The 20,360-nt window shown below is 28.9% G+C and overlaps 1 protein-coding gene across 6 annotated transcripts in view; it reads left to right on the forward strand.

Moving 5' to 3' along the window:
- The window catches only part of LOC106678638 (rab11 family-interacting protein nuf), a 169,737-nt gene that overhangs the window by 140,090 nt on the left and 9,287 nt on the right, over positions 1-20,360 (forward strand). For all 6 annotated transcript variants that reach the window (XM_014417277.3, XM_014417276.3, XM_014417279.2 and 3 more), the window contains 3 exons: positions 7,631-7,734; positions 16,326-16,466; positions 18,059-18,266. In XM_014417277.3, coding sequence (XP_014272763.1) covers positions 7,631-7,734; positions 16,326-16,466; positions 18,059-18,266 — 453 coding nt within the window. The remainder of the gene's footprint in view (positions 1-7,630; positions 7,735-16,325; positions 16,467-18,058; positions 18,267-20,360) is intronic.

A 20,360-nucleotide genomic window follows, 5' to 3' on the forward strand; every position in this document is an offset into this window, starting at 1 on the left:
TTTAAAAATAGATTTTCTATTCTGAACCGTATTGTTTTTTATTATTAATATTACAGCCTACATCTAAAAATATTTTATTAATTAACAAAACCTTCATCTATAAAAGTTAATAACATTAACTTACACTATTGTTGCCAAGTTACAGCATTTCTCTCCTCAACAGCCTAAAACATTATTTCGGCTGTTGAATAAGCAAAATATGTTGAGACATTAGGAAGATGGAAGACTTAATACTTTATATGAAGTTTCGGTTCTTCTTGTTTTACTCATTTCACCGGGTGATACAGACTGATAGACAGTAGAGCACTTCTTGAACTGCGTGGCCATCCAGGTATGCCATGACCACCCGGGACGGCGATGATGGTAGAGGACGGAGACCCGCCTTCCCTAGGCCCGGAGCTGGAGTTCGACATGTGGGAAGGTCAGTTCGAGTTCCTCGGGGAGGCTTTCCCTGATATCAGAGCCAACGGCAGGAAGATGAAGAATGGTCTCAAGAACGGCTACAAGGCGAAGCCGGAGTGGTTCATCGAGCTTAATGAAGATGTGGGTCTCCTATCAGATTTATAATATTATTAATAGATTAATCTTATATATCTATATAAGGATGTTCCGTGAATGATGTCCAAAACTTTAGGATATAACTGTAAACCTCAAATGAAAAAGTATATTTGTGCTGTGATACTATTCCGAACGGAATAAACACAGGAATCAATTTTGTGTTTATTTTAAGTAAGTCTGTTTCATTGTTGAATATAAAGCGATAATAAAAGAATAGTTAAGTTAGGTTATCCTGAAAATATTGTCTAGTTTACTGTATCTAATAGTAAACTAGAAAAAAAAACTAAAAGGTAATGTTAAATTCTGTCTCCTTGAAGTATCAATGTTTTCTGAAAACATAATTTCTTATAACCAAAACTAAATTTTACTTATCAAAAATAAATAAACAAATGCATTTTTATGTAGGTTTAATTTTACAAATCAACTTAAAATGATAAAATGAATTAAAAATGCTTCAATGGTAACATTGAATTACTTCACCAAACGAAGATGCATTACGCATTTGCTTCAAATACAAAACTATTTAATCCATCAAAACTTTTTCTATTAAATACGTCGTTTGCTCTACAGAATTTTAAATAAATTGTTTATATTTAATTTTAATTTAAAATTATAATCCGGCAAAGTTAATTATATTCTGTATTAGCGTGTTTAGAATTTCAATCAATGCTTTGGAAAATCTGATTATTAAAAAATATATTCAATTCATAACTTATTTTAATAAAAGTTTGGAGAACATATGGAATGTGATCTCTTGACCAGTTTCTTTTTCATATTTTGACAGTATTTTCTGTCGTGAGGATTTTAGTCATGTTCTTAGTTACTGTAAGAATTTAATTCATACCAGGATTTATGATACTTATGGCCAAATTATGTAATTATTAATTTTCTGTCCTAGTTTAATTTTATATTACTTCCCAAAAAGGAAGGGATTAGAGTAGTATTAATTGAAGTTCTCCCTGTAAGAAGTCCTTAACCCACAATTCCCCTCCCTACCCAAAAAATATAAGGCAATGGCGCATCTTCTCTCCTCCAAAAGAAATTTGGAAAAAACAAAAAAAATTTATCTTTATGATTTGTTCTTTATTCATCACGAACCAGTACAGGTAATATATCATTTTCCTTGTTGTAAGTTCTTCCAAATTGAAACTCCACAAAAATATAGTTTCCTCCAAGAATTTACTATCCTGTACCAATATAGCCTTATCTCCTCCCCTCCAAAAAAATGTTATTTTTAGGGCACAATTTCCACCATGATCTCCTTTTCTTGACACCCCTAATTTTAGAGGAAATTTAACGAAGCTATTTTTCAGCTTAAAACGTTTCTTTTTTACCTAATCTGACATGCGCTTACAATGAATCAGTCCTTGATCCTTAAGAAAGGCGTCCAAGGTAAGACTTAACCTTTAATATTTAAAACCTTTTTTTGAGGCATTTTTTAATTGCTGGTTCAATAATTGTGGTTAAAATTGTTCGAAAGAATATAACTTATTATAATCGTTAATAAAAGTTAAAAAATTAAAAAAGTAATCAAGTAAAAAAATTATTATTACGGTGTTTAATATTACGTTTACAGACCTAAATATGTTTTATTTGTAACAACATAATAAAAGTCCTAATATAATAACATCTTACGCATCCAATACAACAAATAACTATCAAAAAAATATGGTTATATAGTTATAAACATATAACACAAGATTTAACACACGCATAAATTGAAATAACTTTAATTAATTATACTATAAAGATATTTAATGAACAAAAATAATTAAAACATTCTTAGAAGTAATATACATATAAAATATACATAAAAGTAATTCATAACTCAATAATTTGAGAAACGTAAAAAGAAAATAAACACTAACTTTTGAAACTCTTACTAAAATAAGAAAAATAAATAATCAATTTAAAATATTCACATTACAGAATAATTAATTGCGTACTAATTAAAATTACATTAGCATTTTTTATTTTTTGTTTCAAGTATATAGAAAGTCAAAAAACACATTGCATTCAACAGCAATTTGTTTTCCTTTGAATTCGAACATTACATGCCTTGGAATGAATTACATTATGAACAGGATACTATAATGTACGAGTTTGGGGCAGTTAATTTGCAAATTTAACTGTTTCTGTGGAAACACCAGATCACTGTTACTGTTATTCTGTGAGTCATAAGAGATTCCGAATTTAATTGCTTCAACGAAACCAGACAAAAATGTTGGTAAAATTGGTGAATATAGAATTTAATTAAAATTGAATATATTTAGCTCTCATTTGATAGCAATACATCTTATTAATTGATACAGCTTAGACGAAGTGACTAAAGAATCCTTAAAAGATAGCTGCTACTCATTTTCCTTTGCAGCGATGCCGCTGTTGGAGAAGAGGCGAGAGATGCTGCTGTGAGGTCAGTACCCTTCCGATGGCTATAGAGCATTAGTTCCAGAGTGCTTAGTGTTGGCCAACTTGAGGGCTGGTCCGAACTGCTGGATCTGATTGGTCATTATCGGTGGCACAAATATTTGTCCCGGACCTTTGCAGCCCTCCCGGTCGGTCGGGTTTAATTGCAACCTTCTCATTGGTCGCTATTGTCGCATTAGTCGCGGGTCGGTCGCCCCCACTTCGGACCTCTTTCCCACGCCGTGCGTGATCCCATCCAATGTCCTCGAGGGTAAATTGTTTGAATTATCGAGCCGTTCTTCTTAAATAATATTAGTTCTGGAGATCAAAGTATATCTAATTTTAACTTTTTCAAAGAAAACATGATTCCTATGAAGTTTCCATGATTTGCCGTCCACTTCCACCAGTCCATTCTGAAACTAAAGGGCATCAATGAGGATAAAGTTGCCGAAGAAACGAGAGGACTTGTGGTGTGAGTACTGAGACCACAACATGCTTATGTACCGTTGTTCGTAGCAGGATATGTTTTATATTCTGCTACAGTTTCTCGTGTGAAATGCAACTTTCTATGAAGTTACCTGCACTTGAAATAATTCTTTGATAGTTTCAAAGGCAATAACTTTAAGGCGTTAAAAGTAGAATAAGCTAGAAAAATAACTGTAACAGATAAAATCGTTTACATTTGAAATTCTAATTTATACCCCCGCCCTAGTTAGTTTCCTCAATCTACATAGAAATACAATTGCATTGTCCTCAATTTACTATGTCAATCTCAATTCATGGATATAGTTTGTAAACTAATTGATATTTATATCGGCCACATTGAATTATTCTTTTACTGCCCTCCATTAAAAAAATTAATCATAAAATATTTGATTTTGTTTAAAATTAAATATTGTTGAAGTGAAGGATGCTTGACTATAATTACAAATAATAAAGAATAAACAAGAATTTTTTTTCCTTAAAATATTTCGTGTTATAACAACTAATGAAAGTTTAAGAATTCATAGTTGATATTCGGTTGATGTTTTTCTTAAATCCAATCAGGTTAATATTATTATCATTAGTATTACAAAAATATTTGCACTAATGTGAATTTCGTAGTAATTTTATTACATAAAATTGTAATATAATTCAATTACAAAAAAACAAAAATTGTGTATGTTTGTAATATCAGCCATATTTACTTATACTGCTTTTACTACCTTCATAAAAATATTGATCATAAAAATTTAATTTTATGCATATTGAAATATTTTTGAAGTGATGGATGCTTAACTGTAATGTTAATAAAAAATTTACAAGTAAATTGAATTTCAGAGTAGTTATATTACAAGTAATTGTAATATGATACAATTACACCAATATGTGTGTATGTTTGTAATAAACCTGGGCAGTATTTCAAATAAAATATTGTAAAATGCAAAATAAAATGGACTTTTGGTATTTCATATTTTCTTTCTAAAATAAAAATAAAAAATGAGGAGAAGATGGTTGGGGGTGCGGTCAATGAAAAACACAAATAAGTACTTATTTGTGTTTTTCATTGACCGCATCCCCAACCATCTTCTCCTCATTCATCATCCACGGTCAACTATCTCTCATAATTAATTAAAAATAAAAAAATTTATTTTATTTTGTATTTTGAATCCTCAAAATAATTTAAATACTAATTGAGACGTTAGCGTGTAAATCGAAATAATGGAACTTAAAAAATCCCTCCCTTGGCAATTTTTAGTACTCCTACATTTATGTCGACTTACAAATATATAGTAAATTAATTGTTTAGTCCGCTAACACTATAAGGTCAATTTTACAATTAGTTGATTATTCTTCCGTTCCAATGATATGATTATAAAAAAAAAACATGAAATTCTTTGCATTAAATGAATTTATAAAATATCGGATTAACATAGCAGAAAGCAGAATTTCAAAATATTCATATATTTATAAAATAAGTCGTTAGACAATTAAGTTTGAAAATACATAAGATGCATCCTGGCTGTTTGGCTGCTTCATTATTTTCTTTGGTTGCTGCTACTATTTATAAGGAAGTCGCATATCTGAGCCAAAACTAAAATTGTTTTTGTATCTACTCTTCCGTAATTATATTTAGCTAGGTTTTGAACTCTAATTTTCTCTAGTGTTAATTTCAGAACACTAATACGTATTAAGCATATTCTATTATATTAAAAGATTCATATCTGATTATTATTAAAATATATAGATTATATAGGAAATGTGCACAGAGACAATTTTTTCACAACAGAACTGATGGTCTTATATCTTTGACTGTCAGTGAATTTATGAAAAATGTATTGGACTTTTCGATCATAAATCCCTTCATAGTTGTCGGAATTAGCTAATTCTGTTTTCATTAAGTGCGCAATTAAATTTTATACCATATAGCGCTCAATTGGATATATCAAGAGTACATTCTTTATAAGAAAAAAATTTTTTTTTTGAAAATTTTCGATTATAACCTCTTTCTAGCTAGATTATAACTCGGATATAGCTCTTATTTTTTTGCGCTATTAAATTGTATCCAAAAAAAGGCCCAATTAGATATATCAAGAGTACGTGCTTAAAGATACGAGATTAAAAAAAAATAAAATTTAACCGACGGGAAATTTATTAATTTGGTAGGCTTTGTCTATCGTGGGATACTGTACCGCAGATTGATTAATTTTCATATCCTTTTACATTTTCTTTGCCTTCTCACCGCTCATAATGGAGTCTTCTCGTCTCTCTTTAATTCCAACTCTCATCTTCTGGTCCATTCTACTTGGTAATTACCTAAGACACTCTAGCTCCACGAAATTACATCTCCTTTGTTCTCGGACGGCAGAAGTTCCTTGGACGGCCACCTGCGTTGCACGACATACGCCGTAAGCGTTTTACGTAAGCGATATAATTAATACGTATCCCATTAGGGAACACATGGGAACTCCTATTGTAATGAGGAGTGATCCTCGACTGTTGTCAGAGTTCCCATCCCCAGCTAAACGGGTTCTCCTTGAGGTGATAAAAGCAGTTTTTTTTACCGAAGAGGAAGGTCATCGGTTGTCAGTCGGTCGGCAGTGATGTGCGAGTCAAGTGTGCGATGTCTGCTGCATCCGCTGCACCTAGCGAAAGTGGAGTATCCATCATACTTCGCTTCTTCACGAACAATTTTTTTTCAATCTGTTGTAGGATACGAGAGACATTTTTCTTCATCTTCGCGTTCATCAAGGTATAGTGTAGTATTTTTCTACAAAGAGGGGAAAATGTCTAATGTAAACAACACTTAAACTGAACCGTGGACGATATTCTAGGCATGGGGATATGGTTTGTATCAACACTTTGGCAAATGTTCATATCTACCAAGTATATTAAGAACTTAAATAAGACCATCAATTCGATAGTCTGAATTCTTATCTGATAAATAATTCCACTGTTGTAACCAGGAATTGTTATTTCAATATGAAAAATAAATATTAAATTAATGTCAATACAAATCCGAGTTAAATTCACCTCTTAGTTTTAATTATTGATCGAATATACTTTTTTAAAATAAAAATATATTTTCTTTATCGTTTATATCCTATAAAACTAATCTAGTACATAAAAATAATCCCGAATTTCATTTTAAAAAACTAAAAACAATAAATTGATAAGGAGAAATTTGTCAATAGTCCATTTAAATAAATGTTTACATTTTTTTCTTTCAAACACTTTTTATTTCAAGCTACATAAATATGAAAATAAAATAACAAATAATCTGCAAATTAAACACTTTTTATAAATATAAATGAAATAATATCACAAGAGTCCATTTATATATGAAGATCAACTATCATCGTGGTTTCATATTTTATTATTGGATTCATTTTTGTTGATTAAACACGAATACATCTTTCTTACCCATTTTAGATTTTGTAATTATATTTTATATGTACATGCAATACATCCCTGCTTTGGTTGAACAGTGTTACATCTGATAAAAAATAATTTTTAGAGTTTATTTTGAAGGTGTTTCAAAGATAAATAGTAGATTGTTGTTCTTTTTTTTACTTTGGTATCTCTACAATTCTGTCTCAAAGCTACTTACCACAGTCCATGGTACAATAACCTATAGATTATGGAGAATATATATATACCACTTTATAGAAATGTTCATACATGAAATTTATGTTACATGTTCATTAAAATTACATGTTCATACATATACATGAAACTATTTGTATTTTTCTTATGAATAATGTTCAATTACTATTTAATGTCTTTTAGTACAGTATTCTTCAGATTACCTTGAATGCTTTCTTAAAATATTTATTCTGTGAAACTACCATTGTATTGTAATGCTTTATTTGACCTTGTTCGATTATTGTTTAGTTTGTTGAGTGATTCTTAAGGATGTCCACTAAATTATTTTCAGTAAAGCAGTTTTCTATGAATATCTGCTGAAAATATTTTTTCCAAATAAGTATATAACAGAATCCATTTCAACAATATCTTTAAGGTGTGTATTCGAAATTTGTGGATTAGTGAAGATTTGAATTTATTATGTTTTACTATTTAATAATATATATTATTTTGGATGTTATTTTTGTTATATAACGTTACAATGTTTATTAATTTATTTTAATTTATTATTGTTATTTAATTTATGTTTATGTTTTATTAGGTTCAGATGCTACAGCAGCAGATGAGCGTTCTCGCAGATAATCAGACGCATAGCGACGAACGCTATACGCGTGCTAAGCAAGACAATGCTACCTTACAGGCGAGGTAATATTAACATTTATTGATATTTATATTTTATTTAATTATAATAATAAATTACTTTTTTTTTTAAATTGTGAACAAAATGATTATTGTTTTGTAGAATTTAATATTTTGAACACTATAAGATTGCTATTTTACATAGATATTACGATGCTAACACTTTTTGATTTGTAATATCTGCTAATCCAACGGGGGATAGAGAAAATTCTTGCAATATTTAATATTTTTATATAATCTTATTATGACTGGTAATTATTGTTTAAATAAATTAATTATATCCATATTTAATATATATTAAATATATAATTAATTAATTAGTATCCAGGTTAATTCTCAATACCCCTTATTAATTCTTTAACAGTCCAACGATTCGGCCAATTCTGTCATCCTCAAGGACAATCTAACAATTAACAGCTTATTATACATTAATTTTAACAACAACATTATTATGAATAATTTAACATACCTTAAATATAAATTTACACCTCAAATCCAAATACTTAAAAACTTTTTACAGACTAATCTTCTCAGGTATTTAATATCAGTCAAACCACCTTATGAAACAATCAATTAATAGGGAATCATAATTATTATTAATAAGTTTGCCTTAGCCCATATCAACCAATTTTTTTGACAATTTCATTAATTTTTAATTTAATATAACTTATTTTAATACTTTGCTTAAATAACATACATATCAGCTTGTATAAGCTTGCCTTAGCTAGTTACCTATTTTGTCACAATTTAATTAATTTTTAAAACTTTGAATTATAGATCAACTTAACACTATCACTTTCTTATCAATAAACAATTTGTAACCTTCCACACACTGAGGTCAGGCTTATAATTGATTTATTTCAAATTGTATTTCGGCCTAAATTTTTATTTCTTTTATTATTAAAATTCATATTAAAGTTAATTGTAAATAGTAATATGAAATTTACCCATATTTTCCATAAAGTAATTTTGCTTAAAATCTCTAAATAGTGTTGGTTCAAATTTCTGATGTCTGTTTTAAAATTCATTGTGTAATTGATGTTCTCTAATATATAAATAGACCCAAGTATGTTTCTTTTGAATACATTTTTTTCTATATGTAAAATTATTGTAATTATTATCTTAGTCAAAATTGTGTGCAACTTAACTTGCATGCTGCACTAGTGCTGTTTTATTGGAATCCTTCTCTTTATTTCTTATATTATTTCTGTGTTGATATATTCTATCACCAAACAATTGCTTAGTTTCACCTATATATACAGCCGGACGATTTAAAAAAGGAATTTTATATATCAATCCTGATATGTAAGTTATTAAAGGAAAAGTATTAAAACAAGTTATATTAAATTAAAAATTAATGAATTTGTTAAAAAATAAGTAACCAGACATAGGCTAAGGCAAGCTTATTAATAATAATTATGATTCCCTATTAATATATTCTCATAGGGTGATTTGACTGATATTAATGACCTGGGAAGATTATCCTGCAAAAAGTTTTTAAATATTTGGATGTGAGGTGTAAATTTATTTTTAGGTTATATTAAATAAATCATAATAAAGTTGTTGTTAATAATGAATGTATAATAAAAGCTATTAATAGTTAGATAGTCCTTCAGGATAGTCAAGTTGTATAGAGAATTAATAAAGAGTATTGAGACTTAACCTGGATACCAATTAATTTATTTAAACAACATTCGATGTTTTGGTGCAACTGGAAAAAAGAGTTTTCTTGCAGTCTGATGATTAATATCAAGAATACATTTGATAGATTTTAAGTCAATTAAAAAATCACTCATATTCATTTAAACAATTATAAATACGATGCACAAATTCAAGTTTTAATCTCTGGATAGTATCTCAAATTCAATTTTTGTTTTCCTTTATTTTCCCCATATTGCCAAATATTAATTATTATGAAATCTCTGTAGCACAGTTTGCCATTTCTCTTTGTTACTGCTATTTATTTTCAAATTAAATATTTTGATATTATTAGATTTATAAATATACTATACCATCTCTTATACACTTCTGTTTATAGATTTAAAATATTTATGGGTATAGTATCTTTTTATATAGTTTGTTAGTTTTAATATAGTACCGTAAATTATATTTTTATTTGTATCTAAATTTTTAAAAAATATTTCTCGTTACTGTTTGAATACATTCAAGTATAATAGGGCTCGTTACAGCTACAATTTTTTTGTGAGAAAGAACACTAAGTTCTTTTTCAGTTTCTGCACAACAATCCATAAATATCAGCCAAATTTTCTAAACTTTCTTTTTGTAGATCATTTTTAGTAGTTCACTCCTTGTTCCCCCGTTTTCACCTCTAAGCACAGGTTTACTACGTGTTGAAATGATTTCTGGAGTACTGCCATTTTTGCATGCAGCGTTCTAAAACAGCTAAAGTTTAAACATCTCTAGAACACCCTCGTGCCTTTCTGAGAACGTTCTTGGCTAAATCCAAGGATACGATGCTGAGGAAAGCTCATACACCAACAACTAACAGAGAATGACCCATTCAACATTCATCGATTCATAAGTACAAAAACCACAGGTTAAGCACCTCGAAGAAGCAAATTTCGAACATTTAAAATATAAACTTTTCAATGCATCGAATTCAGTAGATGTACGCAGTGTCAATGTCGTTTTCGAAGGAAATCGAAAGGGGGAAAGTACAGAGAGAAAACAAACGTTCTGTTCTGACCGCAAAGGGAAATATCCATACAGCAGATAGCAGTGCTTCCTACGCTTCATCTTATGAAGCATACGTAAGGTGATAACATTAAGTTTCATCTAGAGGGTGGCGATAATTTGTTAAGGATTGCTTCTTTTGTGGATTAAGTTTAGCTTTCAAATTTACCACATCGTAGCCAAATGATACATCTTAACTCTGAAAAAAATCTACAATATGAATTTAATAATTTAAAAAATAATCATAAATCACACCAACATCCTGGAGAAATCCTCTCTAACTCACCATTTTGTTTAGGATACTAATATTTTTTTTGGACTTCATGAATGCTTTCGAAATTCGCTAGAATGAAACATTAATTTTTACTTTATTAAAACGGAATAGTGTTGTTTTTTATTTTTTTCAGAGTTGCAAAATATCATAGCTTAAGCGAACATATATTATCTTTATTAATAATGGTTATAATATTAATATTCTTAATAAACTCATCTTGACCAGCACGGCTGTTGGTAATTGTTAACTAATGTTAAAAAAAAAATCAAAAAATCGTAAGTAAAACAAACCAAATAATACAAATCTAAAATAAATCGACATTTATATTCCATAATCAGCTTTTTTATTTTTTAGTTTTAGAGCTTAGGAAAATTTTGTTTTTATCTTTAGATAAGTGAATAAACTGCGACCGAAATGAAACTTGAATTGTAGCACTTGAGAGTTTAGGAACGCGCGTTGCCACCAGATTAAAAAACAATAAAAATAAAAAAATGGTATTTTAGAACAAATTAGAGCATTCTATATGCTCTAAACATCCATATATGATGGATTTTGCAAAACAATACCCGTTTCTTAAATTTCTAAAAATATAGTTGAATATTTTTAGTTTTTCAGAGCATCGAGATAGGCTCTAACCAGTGTTTTTAAACATTCTGCGAAAGTTCACGACATCTTCAATAATTTTTTAGAACATTATTTTTAAAGATATTAATACACCTTACAGGCCAGCTTTCCAAGACTTGGGGTAGTGCCTTATTCATAAAACTAAACAATTAATTTACAAAAACTATAAAAGATAGAACATAAAAAATTGGTGTTACCTAGTAGTATTATTTCTACACTATTACAAGTAGTAGAAGTACTTGTGCCCTGTTTTATAAAAATCTGAAGAGGTGGAGTCATGATTGGGTGAAAGACAGATACAGTGAGTATTGGTGCGATGTACATGTCACAATCTGTTGGGAAATCCTAACACCAAAAATTATAGAAGAGAATCGTTCCCGGCTAACCCACCTCCACGATTTAGTAGCTACGGTATTATCTTACCTTTGAAACATTTGTATAAAATGGGAAAAAGGAATCGTGTGTTTAAAATTAGTTAAATAGAGCAACGTTGCAAAATAGCTAAAATTATGATAAGCCAAATAATAAATGTCCATATCCATTATTGTTTGTTGTCATACCAACATAAACAAAAAAATATTCATAACTGTATTGATAAAAATATATAACTAAATTATTTAAAACTGATTATGATAATTTTTACAATTACTATTTAATCAGGTAATTTATTAAGTTGGTGCTCATCTATATCATTATAGACAGATTTTAAATCGCATTAATAATAATTTTCTTGATAAATCATTTTGTACTATTTTTTCGAGTTGTATAAAATGTAAAAACTTTTTCTTATTGTACAACTGTACAATGAATAGACGCGATTTCTATAATTTTTAATGAGAACAAAGTTAAATTTAGACCACTTTATTTGCATTCACAGTTCGCATGATGAGGTTAGTTTGATATTATCTAAAACGCAATGTAACGCTAGTTGGGGCAATGCCTTCAGTATTGATAGCAATTATGTTCTCATATTTTGACAGCATATTTTTTCCCAGTCAATACAGTAAACATTGAGATAGTGCTCAACTCATAGTGAAATTTATTGAAAAGTTTTTATACAGCAATATCTTCAAATTATTAATCTTTAACGAATAATGTTGTTTAAATAAATTAATTGGTTTCCAGGTTAAGTCTCAATACTCTTTATTAATTCTTTATACAACTTGACTATCCTCAAGGACTATCTAACTATTAATAGCTTTTATTATACATTCATTATTAACAACAACTTTATTATGATTAATTTAATATAACCTAAATATAAATTTACACCTCACATCCAAATATTTAAAAACTTTTTGCAGGATAATCTTCCCAGGTCATTAATATCAGTCAAATCACCCTATGAGAATATATTAATAGGGAATCATAATTATTATTAATAAGCTTGCCTTAGCCTATGTCTGGTTACTTATTTTTTAACAAATTCATTAATTTTTAATTTAATATAACTTGTTTTAATAATTTTGCTTTAATAACTTACATATCAGGATTGATATATAAAATTCCTTTTTTAAATCAGGCAATCACATTTGTGGCAAGTAGCAAATGTGTGGATCCAGTTTTACACTGTAACCCAACCTACTCCAACTCCCTTGTTTTCAGGGAAATTTTCATAACTAAAAGTTCATAAGGGGTCAGCTATACGATATTAATACTAGTAACTATATGATATTAACGCTACAAAAACGGTTTTTAATGTAACCAATAAACGTGTAAATTATTATTATTTTTATATATATATATATATATATATATAATAGTGGACCGTATAATTTAAAATATGAAGAAGAATATCTGGATGATCTGGGTTAAGGTCCAAAAGAACAAAATAGTTTTCAACTATTTACTATCCGACGTTTCGCCACACCTTTTTGGGCTTCTTCAGGGCTAAAAATATACAAAAGCAACTAAGAACATTACAATAATAAGATACGAAAAGGTAAATTAGGATATCATAAATATTATGTAAAAAATAAGTGAAAAGAAAATTACATACAAGTAAAACGAAGTATGAAATAATATAAAACAGTAATAACTGGAGAAGTTTGTCGGGGGGGTGCGGTCAGCAAAGAACAACATAAATAAATATGGTTTTGTTTATTTATGTTGTTCTTTGCTGACCGCACCCCCAGACAAACTTCTCCAGTCATCAATCTACGGTCAACTATCTACACCCCATTATAAAACAGCAATACTGTGAAGAATAGAATGGATTTAAAATAAACAACGATAAGAATAAAAAATTACGTATGCTATACGGTTAAAAAATAGGACGCATATAAAACGAAAAAAAACAACAGAAACAATCTCTCTTCTTTTCTCAGTTTATTCCTCAGGAAGAAAAGTAGATGTGGGAAAAGAAAATTTAAAACAGTGAAAGACGGAAAATGAAGAAGAAAGTTGAGATTAAATAAAGGTCGTTAAAGAATAAATACAAATTATATTAATACATTTTTAATGACCGTTAACGACCTCTTCCCCTCCACTCTTGCACTCTCTTGTTATAGTCAATTTAATTTTTTTTTTTACCGAGGTATTAGATATAGCTACGTCTACATGATACAATATGAACAAAAATAAGATTTTCTAAAATAACCTGTTTAAATCTAAGTACAGATGCCTGATAGATTTATTTATTTGATATACTCTCCGTTTATTACAAATTCAAAGTCTGTTTTAGCTATCATCTTGATCAGACAGGTGGTCCTGATTTGTTCTTCGCTCATTTAATATCACTTAATATTATCATTATTAATTTTATTTATTCTTTCACGACCTTTATTTAATCTCAACTTTCTTCATTTTCCGTCATTTACTGTTTTAAATTTTGTTTTCCCATATCTACTTTTCTGTTTTTTTCGTTTTATATGCGTCTCCTGTAATTTTTAACCGTATAGTTTACGTAATTTTTGATTCTTGTCATTGTTTATTCAAGTTTATTTTATATTAATACTAATTTATTTCTTACTTCCTTTTATTTTTATAAAATTTTCTTTTCACTTATTTTTTACATAATATTTATCCTATCTTAATTTACCATTTTGTAATGTTCTTAGTTTTTTTTTTGTCTTTTTATCACTGATAAAATTTTAGAAATTGGGGTGAAACGTCGGATAGTAAATAGTTGAAAACTATTTTGTTCTTTTTGACCGCAATCCTGACCATCTCTTTCATATTAATATTTTTCTTCCTGAGGAATAAACTGAGAAAAGGAGAGAGATTCCCTACTGTATCCCAAGTCCCATCCTTGTAGTCACGACACGGAATTTAAATTTTAAATTTCTTTCCAGTGTTTGGAGGGCCGGAACTCTTTAGTTTGCATACACCGTTTTCCTTCTATATACTCAGCTGTACAAATTCAATTTTCAATCGTTTATGAAATATTGTGTTGGAAAGACGGACGGTGCATTTAGGATGCTGAAGAGCGCAGTTATTGGTCGATGCAAAGCACGTTTCTAGGATATGAAAGACGTGGACTACGACTTAAATCCTGCCCCACCCGCCATTTTTCACGACTCATTGTTCCATTGAGAGTGAAACTATGACCAATCACAAGCGGCGTTATACAATCTCGGTTCCAGTTGGTTTTTCTTGCTTAGTTTGTAACAACCAATCCGAACATTCTGTAGCTTTCGAGATGCTTTGATAGATAAGTTCGTAGTTCACTAGTGATTAAATCAACTTACTTCTAAAACCTAAAATCAATACTGTAAGTATTTTTTGTGATCAATTTTATTTTTTCACTAACTTTTCTTACTAATGTCATAATATAAAACGTATGTTTGCTTTTTGTTTTATTTTTAAAGCTATATAAAACTAAAAAATATTTATTTTTATGTTTGAGGAGTAGCTTATAAAAAGCCTATATATCCTTATCTGGAAAGTTATTATTGAAAAATATTTTAGGAGCATGTGTAAATAAGTTGAATTTTTATTGGAAATGTTGATTTCCAACATATATTTTACAAGGTACAATTTTAATTTTGAATTGAAATTAATAAGTCTTAGATTTAGAATTTTAATTTGTAAAAAAAAATTCTGTTAGAATGTCCCTTATTTATTTAAGCGCTTTAAATATCTCAAATGAATTGTATTAACAACATTTTAATATTTTAAACTTTATTTTGTATTCGATTTAAAAATTGTATTCTTGATTTCATCCATTCATATTCATTTACAAAAAAAATGGTCAATAATTTTTACATTTTAAATCATGTGGTTATACGTATACTGTGACAAAATTTTAAAAGTACAAATTTAAATAGGTATATACATTTATTCAACAAAATGATTAGTAACTAATTTCATTCTTTTATCGAAAATGATTTGATGTTCTTTCCCCATCTTTAGGTTTTTTTTCTAGGTCTCCTTGTTAATATTGTGCATATAATTATATTTTGTCATTTTTATAATTAGTCTTTATATTTTATATTGAAACTTATTATGTTTAAACCATTTGCACTGTCAGTTTATATAGTATATAACTATAGTATGAAAGTGACCGTCACATTGTTTAGTAAATAATATAAATATACAATATAATTCATTGACTTGACTTTGTTATTTGATTTAATACATTTTAGAAGAGAAATTACAAATTATTGCTTGAATTGAGTTATGATTAAAAAAATTTTATTGATTACTACAAATTAAAAAATTCTTTTTATATTTAAGGTTTATTTGTTACAAAATTAGTTATTTTACATAGAAGTATCTTTTGCTGATTTTGTCTTAGAAATATTAGAGATCAAGTGAACCATATCCTGCAGAAATGAAGCGAGCCACATAGCAACCATACTGAGAAAAATGGATTTAAAGTCAAATCCCAGCAAAAATTTTACTAATAAAACTATATATGTTCTGATTACTTCTGCTAAAAGCATTTTAAGGCCTTCTATTTTATGTAATGATGTTTTAATAAGGAAATATTACATATGTTAGTGGTAAGGTTCTATATACAAATTTCTTACCCATTAAAATTACATATATAAATGTTTTTCAGGGTTCTTATGTTAGAAGAACAACTGAGAGAAGTCGAAACCAGAAGTGAGGAGAAATTGGCAGAGCAGGAGCGGAGGCATAAAGAGTTAGTAGCTCGAGTCGATCGTGAGAAGCAGCTACAGGTTGAAAACTGTGCCATCAGGTAATGTCATTATTATTTATTCATTATATTTAAGGAATTATTAATTTGAATATGTTATATTGATTATGATTATAATTTGATATTAATTCACTATTTACCAAACCTGCTAATGAAAAGGAATATAGTTGGGCCAGAATAAGGTCTAAGTTTCTCCTATAGTTTATTTCTGTGTTTACTATGTAGAGAGAGTCAAGTTCAAAAACCCAATTTTGATAGAAACGGAATTCAAAAATTTGGGCTTTTGAACAGTCAGTTTTTTAGCTTATTTAGTGCCTTTGCTATTGGTTGTTTACTGTTGTGTCAAGTATTTAATAAACTTACAAAAACTCAAGACTATATTTGTGGATTTGACTTCCTTTACTCAGATTTGTTCCTATAAGTAACCTTCAGCTATGTTTAGTAATCAAGGGTGATGGCTGTTGGCATTAGTTGTTTCTGAAGAATTTGCTTCACTGTATTTCTAAATGTTCCTCAGGTCTGTATAATCTTTCGACTTGAATAGTAAACAGTCTGCTATTCGCATACCAGTGGTTTTTTGCATGAATGACTATTTCCTTAAAACTATTTATTTTTTCACATGTGCAAAATATAGATCAATTAGTACAAAAATTGATTATTTGAATTGCAATCGATGGCAAAATATTGGTTCAAACCAGATTAATAGAAACTTTTATAAATGCAATTGCTTCTGCATTTATCTCAATAATAATAAACATTTTTTTTAATTCTGTCTTTGCCTCATTACATGTTCTACATGAGTAGTTACTGTTTTGATAATCTTATGCTACATAATATGTGAATTTTCACTACTTCATAAAGAAGCTGATGTCTATCAAAATATATTTCAAATCATGTTAATTTATTAATATAACATGTACGAATTATTTACATCACCATGATAAATTAATAATCTCTCTATTAATACATTATTAAATACTAGTAAGATTTTAGGCATTTTATGTGATGATACATAATAATTGAGACAGCAGAATATAAAAAAGCACTGTGTGGCTACGGATGGCCAAACATGTTGTGCCACTAACTGTGCATTCTTGTATCAAAAGCGATATAGCTTTCGAAGGTTGACATATATTTCATAGCAGGCCATTAATTTCAAAATAAATCTCAGCTTTCATACTCTGGCTAGAATCAATGGTAACCTGTAGGATAATCCATCTTTCCTGCTCAAAGTAGGAAAATATAAAGACAAAACCTATTTTAAAAAAAAAAAGTACTAAGTGTTTGGATGTGTTGGATTGACGTGCTGTCCCTTGTTGATTTGTCTTTTTGGACTTTTGATGTGAGATGTGTTCTACATTTTGTCTTCGTACTTGTGATGTATGTAATTTTCTGTTCTTGATAATGCCTGAATTGGCGATTAATTTTCATTCTCCAGCCATATATTGCTTTTCAGCAGTAGTATCTTCTTTGTTTTGGTCCATTTTTTACTGAAATTAATTTATTAGCACTTATGCTCAGCAATGTTTTTAAAAATAAAAAGTTTGTACCTCTGCATTTTATCTTAGCAATTTATTACAAGTTTACAAGATAAATAAACCAATTGATTATTTATTAATATAAATGTTTTATAGATTGCAAACTCTCGAATTGGAAAATTCAACCTTGCGAGAGGAGGCAAGCCGATGCAAAGCTGCAAGTGATCGGCTCAGAATTGAAACTACCAGGCTCGAGGAGCAGTTGAATGAAAATGAGATCTTAATAAGTTCTTTGAGGGAGGAAATTGCAAATCTCAGGGAGCAAGAGAGGAAAAGCAGAGAAACTCTGCAAGCAAACCAGCAGGTACGTTGACATTTAAAAACAATTTTGATATTTTAAAAATGATAATTTACTATTATAATATTGTTTCAGTTTGTAGGATATAATTTAACTTAAAGATGATAATAACAATTAGCCCCATTAATAATCTAAATAGTGATATTTAGATATTAGCTTAATATTTATGTAGTATGGATCTTTGCTAATGAATTTATAGTATAGGAATTACTTAAAGAATTTTTATTTTCAACCAATTTTTTATATTAGTTTTAAGTGTTTGACAAGTGTTTAACAGTTAATAATTTTGGTTTGATTTGACATTATACAGTTTTGAATTCCAATAAGTAATAATTATCCAGATTATTACCATCTTTCTCATGATTATGGTTCTTTTAAGAATTATCTTAAGTATTACAATTAATTTTTTAATTGAAAAAAATTATCTATATTATAATGTTTTCATAATAATTGAAGACTACTGGGGAAAATCGTGGTAACTCAATTTTTTTAAAACTTAAACTAAAAATTTTTAAAAAGATTTTTGGGAAGATCGTTGATTGACCGTGTGTAATTATAAAAGTAAGATGGTCTGGGTGTGGTAAAAAAAACAACTCAAATTGTGATTAAACTATTTATATTGAGCCAATGTTTCACTCCACGCTACAGGGGTTTCAGACTTGAAGTCAGTGCAAAAGTGCAGCACTTTCCAAAGGACCAGCTTCCTTCTATTAAAAAGATTTTTGGAATGTCTAAACTATGGTAAAGTCAAAACAGGAAAAGATAAGCTTAATTGGCTCAAAATCACTGTATAAAAATCTGTGATGAGGATTAAATTATAGGTGCTTTCAACATAAACTTTTTTTTTTAATTTGCAAAAATCAAAATCAATTTTACAAAAAAGTGATATTTTCCTTGTTTTTCCTGTAGTTTTTAATTATTTCGATCGTCATACCATTTGAATTGAGAAATAATCAGTTTAATGTTGTTAGTTGGAACTAATGTTTTAGGGATGTTATGTGACAGTAGGTGTCACGACTTTTATAGAATATTAATTTTGTGTACCTATTTGTTTTCTTAGTACTTCATGCTCTGTTGTGCCATAATTGACTTGGGAATATTAGATATTTATTATTTTCTCGCGTGTTTGATATACAAATATAAATTATGCTTTAAGTATTGTAATGATACAATAATCAAACAATTGAGTAGCTTACTTTCAAAAGAACACAATATTAACTCTTTTCTACTAATCGAATAGAATGCTCTATTTATTTCCTATCAAAACTGAACCATTTCCTACAATGTTGTTATGTATATTCCATTCAAAAGCGAACATATCATTGTTCATTTGTATCAAATGTAACACTTATTCAAAATCCAATTTAATGTTTCATTTTCAATGATTTTGTGTGAAGAATGGCACCAAAACTGAAGGATTAAAATAAATTCCAATAAAACCCACCAAATCACATTTACCCTTTGTCATAAACCTTCGTCTTGCCCCACAGTATCTTTTAATAATACCCCACTTATTCCTGTTGAACAGATCCGTAACTTAGGACTACATCTGGACAAACGACTGACATGGAATCCTCATACAAGACTGAAAAGACAGGAAACTGCTTGTCGATTCCGACTATTACAACATTTACTAGCCAAACGGTCTAAACTTCCAATACATTACAAAAGACTGATCTACAGGATTATTATCAGGCCTATCTGGACATACGGAGTTAAGCTATGGGGCTCCAATAAACCATCAAATTCCTCCCGAATCCAATCCTTACAGTCCAAAAACCTTTGTAAAATCCTTAATGTTCCTTACTTTGTCACAAATCAAGTCAACCATCAGGACCTCAGTGTCCCATATGTTGCCGATTTGGCCAGAACCAGATACCAATCCTTCCATGATAAACTTCCCAACCACCCAAACCAACTCGTTTCTAACCTAGCTTCTCCTTCATTACCTAATAATCCTCCTAGGCGTCTGAAAAGAAGATGGCCTCAAGATCTTCTCCTCTAGAAATATTTTAGGAGTTCTATCAATGGGTTGATACTCCACATGTTTGTATCATGTCATTGTAGCACTTACAGCAAATTTACTTGATGTATGCATAT

Source organism: Halyomorpha halys, unplaced genomic scaffold (assembly GCF_000696795.3).
Source record: "Halyomorpha halys isolate HHAL.00 unplaced genomic scaffold, Hhal_1.1 Scaffold151.1, whole genome shotgun sequence".
Classification (NCBI taxonomy): Eukaryota; Metazoa; Arthropoda; class Insecta; order Hemiptera; family Pentatomidae; genus Halyomorpha; species Halyomorpha halys.